This window comes from Rhincodon typus, chromosome 26, assembly GCF_021869965.1.
Source record: "Rhincodon typus isolate 14 chromosome 26, sRhiTyp1.1, whole genome shotgun sequence".
NCBI classification, from domain to species: Eukaryota; Metazoa; Chordata; class Chondrichthyes; order Orectolobiformes; family Rhincodontidae; genus Rhincodon; species Rhincodon typus.
Window position 1 is genome coordinate 43,627,628 of NC_063357.1, and position 6,968 is coordinate 43,634,595.

Below are 6,968 nucleotides of genomic sequence, written 5' to 3' on the forward strand. Positions count from 1 at the left end.
GAATCCCAGCTCACAGTCTGAATCCCAGCTCACAGTCTGAATCCCAGTTCACAGTCTGAATCCCAGTTCCAGCCCAACCCAGCCCCAGCCAACTACTCTTCAAAGCTCTGCTGCTCCAGGCCATGGGTGAAGAAGGGTTATTTTCGGATTGGCAGGCCGTATCTAGTGGGGTACTATAATGGTTGGGTCCCAGCCATTCACAATCTACATGAATCAAATGTAATATTTCCAAGTTTACAGATGATACAGAACTAAATGGAAATGTGAAATGTGAGAAGGATATGAAGATACTTCAATGAGTTTTAGAGAGGTTAAATGAGTAGATAGAAATTTGGAAGATGGCATACAGTGTAGAGAAACATGACTTCAGTATGAAAAACAGAAATACTGAGTATTTCTTAAATTGTTAGAGCTGTGAGATGTTGAACCTCCCTCTTGGGAAGAGAAAGGGGAGAGAAAAGATGCAAAAATTAAGAAGCTTAAATGGTATTTGGATCTTTATTACAAGAGGATTTGTGTATAGCAGTAAAGATGTCTTACTGCCATTATATAGTCTCTTGGTGAGACCACAGCTGGGGATTTGTGTGTAGATTTAGTTGCCTGAGTCAATGCTTCCAAGCTTCTAAGGCGCTTCCAAGGCACTTCCTTGAAGTTCTCATATGCATCAGTTAGAGGAAAGGGTGGCATTTTGAAAATTAATAATCAGATGTGTTTGTTTTGTGTACGTGAGACTCAGCAATTTAAATTTGTATATTCTTTGTTCATAGTGCTGAGATGAAATCAATTTTTAAAAAGATCATTGTTAAAAGTCAGTCTTGGGTAGATAAACTATCTAATTGCTATCTGAAAACTGGCCCTTCTTAGCATTGATTGCAGTTGCCTTTGTTTATAATGAACTGGTATCACTTCTGTGATCTCCTGGTGGATGCACAAATAGTGCAGTGTGCAGTTATGCTCCTGATTGTAATAAACCTTAATCTGAGAAATCCAGGCTTTTTATTCCAGATAATGGCAAGGAACTCTCTTCGCTTATTTCCAACATGCAGCAAAATATTTGAATTAGAGCAGTAGCTCTCAAAAGTTTGGTTTGCAGAACAGTTAAGGAGAGTAAAAATCCCTGAGTCAGTGTACCAATCTGTTTTCACCAGGCCCCACCAAAAGAAATCCACAATGAATGAAAAGAATGGCACTGCTTATTGATGAAATAGCAGTGCAGTGATGTCTGGTTCCATACTGGGCGGCTTCATTCCAGCTCCAGCTCCAGCTCCAGCTCCAGGCACCACGTTTAGCTGGATCATCATTGTTTTAAAATCTAATCACACTGACTGGAAATTGTAACATAAATTTTGTTTCATTGTTGCTTGGGTTTATTACAACTTGTGCTACGCTCTGAAGAGCCTGCCTGGTTGTGTGAAGCGTATGTGAATGTGGGCTCTGCTCTGTCCCCTCATATGGTTTTGACTGCAGGGTTGTGCATCAGGGACTTCCATTTTGAAGCAGCCCCTGTACCACTGGGAGGACAATATGAGAAACCCTGGGTTAAAGAACGAATATTATGGATATTTCCTGAATTGTAAGAGAACATGATCAACCTGCAGAAATATTTTTTAAAATTTCAAGTTTTAACCTTCATCTCCAGTTGCAATAGAGATCACATTTGGCACAAGTTTGCAAATAAACATCAATGCTGTTCTTGTTTTCTTCATCTTTTGCTCAGAACTTAGTTTCTTAAACCTGCATTTGATCAAAAAGGTGTGATCAGGGACTTAGAATGAATATTGTTTCCACTTTGCACCTTCTAAACTTAAACTCATCAAAAACTCTGCTGAACAACTTGCACCAAGTCCTAGTCATCCATCACTCTGTGCTCACTGACCTACATTGGCTACCAGTTAAGCAACACTAATTGTGGAAAAAGAAGCTCATCCTTGTTTTCAAATGCCTCCAACATCTCGTGCCTTCCTATCTCTAATATCCTCCAACCCCACAACCCATCTCCTATAAGATGCCTTCTCCTATAATTCTGGTCTCTTGTACATCCCCAGTTTTCATTGCATTGCCATTAGCAAGTGTGCCTACAACTGCAAAGCTGTAAACTCTGGAATTCTGTTTCTAAACCTCTTGACTATCTCACGTTTGCAATGCTTCTTAAAACCTACACTTCGTCCACATCTTTTGTACCTGTTTTAAATTTTGTTATGTGTGCTGTTGTTAAGTTTTACTTCATAACATTTCTGATTAAGTCCTTTTGGACATCTTATTGTGTTAGAAGTCCTATATAAATAATGAAGTTGATTTATTAAATATGAAGGTAACCTGGAGTTCTTTTTAGAATTATACAAGTTTTCTCTGGTGGTTGCAGATGCTCATGTAATACCTTTATGAATGTTATCTTATCATGTAACAGGAAAATGGTTTCTAACAGTGCCTTTGTGTCTGCAGCTATCATCAGCAATTGGAGGGCTGTGGAAAGGAGCAATGGAATGAGCTCCGGCAGGCTTACTACAATCTTGTGCTGCTACTGGTCAATGCTGTCCGTCAGTTTAACTCTGACAAAGACTGGTAGGTTCTCAAATCTACCCGATACTAAAACCCAATAATGTTTTTGTTTTTATTCATTTTCCCATGTAGTTCAGAGCTAGCCAATTGGCCTTTTGGAGAATGTCAGAGCAGAGAGTGGTACTTTTCTGCATGATACTTTTTTCTGATCAGCTCTTCATCCTTTACTTGCTGTTGAATTTTCCTGTTTTCAGTGTTGGAATAAGTTAGTGATGCAGCTGTTGTTTGTGGTGTCTTCATTGTCTTGGCTCAAACATTTTTACGTGTTTGTGGATCTTTGGCTGCCACACCTCTGGATTTAGGAAATATACTGTGTAAACATGGATCTTCAATTCCTGGAATTTGATGACCTGCAAACCCCTTTTCTGCGATTTCCTTGCTTCCTTTCCAGACACTGTTTCAAAATGTTAGTTGGATCCGAATGATGCATGTTTTCTGAAAAGTATGCACTTAACCATAGTTGCAAAATCTGCAGAACTAGGTGATTTGTTGTTTAGTACATTACCAGCTCATTACCAATGTCAAATAGCACAAATCAGAAAAAAAGACCAGTATAATCTTTACCATTAAATTCCTTAAATCTTTCAAAGATCATTTGAAATTGACAATTCTGCTACATACAGATCTTACAATTTGTGCATCTGTCATCATCTCATTTCAATCTCGGCATAGCAACAGGCCATTGACCCGTGGTCTAGTGGCCATCATGGCCACCTTTTCTTTTTATTCATTTACAGGATGTGGATGTCACTGTCTAGACCAGCATTTATTGCCCAGAGGGCAGTTGAGAGTCAGCCATATTGCTCTGGGTCTGGAGCCATTTGTAGGTTAGACTGGATAAATTGACAGATTTCCTTTTCTAAAGTACATTAGTGAACAGGGTGCGCTTTTTTGTGAAAATCGGCAACGGTTGGATCGTTAGACTCTTTAATTCCAGATTTTTTTTATTGAATTCAAATTGCACCATCTGCCATGGCAGGATTTGAACCTGGATCCCCAGAACATTACCTGGGTCTCTGGATTAATAGTCTAGTGATAATACCACGAGGCCATTACCACCTATTTCATCTGCAAACATTTCTTGATTTCTCCTTTATGTATCTATCTAGCATCGCCTTAAAAGCATCCATATTTACATCGCTTACTTCATATGGCAACAGCTTCCACAATGCAACATGAATAAAGTGGTCCCTCCAATGCTCTTTTTTGGATGTTTCGTCACTATCTATCTTAGGTTAATAGCAACTTCCCCACATGGTAGAAACCTCCTCTCTACATTTAGCCTCTGAAACCCTTTCATAATTCTATCAGGTCACCTCTCAGTCATATCTTGTGTGGAGAATAGAGGTTGGGCCTATTTAATCTTTGCTGGCAATCATAACCTCTCAGTTCTTGCATCTTAAGTATCTCGTTGACCACTATTTGTGACATTCTTGGTTTCTATATTTGTCTTGCAAAACATCTTACATGTACTCTCTGGACACTGCGAACAACGAGCTCTTCAAAGCTAGGTTGGCTGAAGGAGAGACAACCCTTGGCAGGTTCAATTTACTGACTAACTGAAGAACCTGAGAGTTTGTATCTCGAGGACTTTGGATGGAGAGGAGAAAATTCCTGGCACACTACTTGTAATTGTAATGCACTAAAACAATTTAAGATTACTAAGGAGGAGATATTAGATGTTTTAGTGGGCATAAAGGTGCATAAATCCCCAGGGCCTGATGAGATGTATCCCAGCTACTATGGGAGGCAAGGGAGGAGATTGCACTGGTGGAGATATTTAATACTTCGCTGGCCACAGGTGAAGTGTCAGATGGCTGGAGGATGGCTACTGTGGCTCCTTTGTTTAAGAAGGGCAGCAGGGATAGGCCAGATAATTACAGAGCAGTCAGTCTCATGCTAGTGGTAGAGAAATTACTAGAAAAAATTCTGAGAGATAGGATTAATTAATACTTGGAAAGGCAGGAATTGATCATTGATAGCCATCATGGATTTGTTAAAAGGAGATCCTGTCTGACTAATTTCATTGTGTTGTTTGAAAAGGTGACTAAATATATTGATGAGGGTAGGGCAGTTGATGTGGTTGACATGGACTTCAGCAAAACCTTGAACAAGGTCCCACATGGAAAGCTGGCCCAAACAGTAAGAGCCCAAGTGTTTCCAGAAGGTATTGAGGGCAATGATAATATGCTGTGCTGAAGGGTATGGCACACTAGTCCAAGCAAGGAACTGCCAAGGAAGGAGCAACACATGTGAAGTGGCAAACAGGAAAAAACCTGCTGGATTATCAGGTTTGTCCCACTGGTGTCTGGAACATTTTGGCTAGACACACAACTGCAGCATTATTTGCTCAGCAAGTGTTGGGTTCCAAAGTCAGGAGTGGATTTATCATTTTGTGTGTGTTGGAATGTTGTGTGGATCGACAATATTGGGAAGTTGTTGTCGCAGCTTCTGTGATGTGCAGGACTGTGGATTGTGCTATGGACCAGACCAAACCCCCTCAAAACCTATCAAGGCGATAGCCTAGAATCTAACATTTTATCTTACTGAGAGGCAAGTAAGAGGTGCTGCGTTCTAGTGTGATTTGATTGGTCAAACTACTATTCTTACATGACAGTTCAAATGCAAAAAAAAATTAGCATCGGAACGTTTTTCCTGACCGGGGACAAAGACTCAGGAGGCAGTCAGGATTCAGACAAGTGGAAGATGTTTATTCGAGCCGAAACCGGTTTATGCAGGGAGAGGGCCAAAGGATCTCCTACCCTCCCTCGACCTCTTCATCTCCAACTGCCGTCGAGACATCAATCGCCTCAACCTCTCCACCCCTCTCACCCACTCCAACCTCTCCCCTGCAGAACGTGCAGCCCTCCGCTCCAATCCCAACCTCACCATAAAACCCGCGGACAAGGGAGGCGCAGTTGTAGTATGGCGCACTGACCTCTACATCGCCGAGGCCAGACGCCAACTCTCCGACACCACCTCCTACCGCCCCCTTGATCATGACCCCACCCCTGAGCACCAAACCATCATCTCCCAAACCATCCACAACCTCATCACCTCAGGTGACCTCCCATCCACGGCCTCCAACCTCATCGTTCCCCAACCTCGCACTGCCCGCTTCTGTCTCCTTCCCAAAATCCACAAACCTGAATGCCCTGGTCGACCCATTGTCTCCGCCTGCTCCTGCCCCACCGAACTGATCTCCAACTATCTAGACTCCATTTTCTCCCCCTTGGTCCAGGAACTACCTACCTATGTCCGTGACACCACCCACGCCCTCCACCTCCTCCAGAACTTCCAATTCCCCGGTCCCCAACACCTCATCTTTACCATGGACGTCCAGTCCCTCTACACCTGCATTCCCCATGCAGATGGCCTTAAGGCCCTCCGCTTCTTCCTGTCCCGCAGGCCCGACCAGTCCCCCTCCACTGACACCCTCATCCGCTTAGCCGAACTCGTCCTCACACTCAACAACTTCTCTTTCAATTCCTCCCACTTCCTGCAGACAAAGGGGGTAGCCATGGGTACCCGCATGGGCCCAAGCTACGCCTGCCTCTTTGTAGGTTACGTGGAACAATCCCTCTTCCGTACCTACACTGGCCCTAAACCCCACCTCTTCCTCCGTTACATTGATGACTGTATCGGCGCCGCCTCGTGCTCCCACGAGGAGCTCGAACAGTTCATACACTTCACTAACACCTTCCACCCCAACCTTAAGTTTACCTGGACCATCTCTAACACCTCTCTCCCCTTCCTGGACCCCACTGTCTCCATATCGGGCAACCACCTAGAAACCGATATTCATTTCAAGCCCACCGACTCCCACAGCTACCTAGAATACTCCTCCTCCCACCCACCTTCCTGCAAAAATGCTATCCCCTATTCCCAATTCCTTCGCCTCCGCCGCATCTGCTCCCAGGATGAGGCATTCCACTCCCGTACATCTCAGTTGTCCTCGTTTTTCAAGGACCGTAACTTCCCCTCCTCGGTGGTCGAGAACGCCCTCAACCGTGTCTCCCACATCTCCCGCACCTCATCCCTCACACCCCGTCCACGCAATAAGAACCAAAAAAGAATCCCCCTCGTCCTCACGTACCACCCCACCAACCTCCGGATCCAACGCATCATCCTCCGACACTTCCGCCATCTGCAATCCGACCCCACCACCAAAGACATCTTTCCCTCCCCACCCTTATCTGCTTTCCGGAGGGACAACTCTCTCCGTGACTCCCTTGTCCGCTCCACACTCCCCTCCAGCTCCACCACACCCGGCACTTTTCCTTGCAACCGCAGGAAGTGCTACACCTGCCCCCATACCTCCTCCCTCACCCCCATCCCAGGCCCCAAGAAGACTTTCCACATCAAGCAGATGTTCACCTGCACATCTGCCAATGTGGTATACTGCATCC

At 44.2% G+C, this 6,968-nt stretch overlaps 1 protein-coding gene across 1 annotated transcript in view; it reads left to right on the forward strand.

Annotated features, from left to right (window-relative positions):
• The window catches only part of zzef1 (zinc finger, ZZ-type with EF hand domain 1), a 190,136-nt gene that overhangs the window by 122,194 nt on the left and 60,974 nt on the right, over positions 1–6,968 (forward strand). Inside the window, exon 31 of the mRNA XM_048612408.1 lies at positions 2,443–2,562. Within this exon, the coding sequence (XP_048468365.1) occupies positions 2,443–2,562 (120 nt within the window). The remainder of the gene's footprint in view (positions 1–2,442; positions 2,563–6,968) is intronic.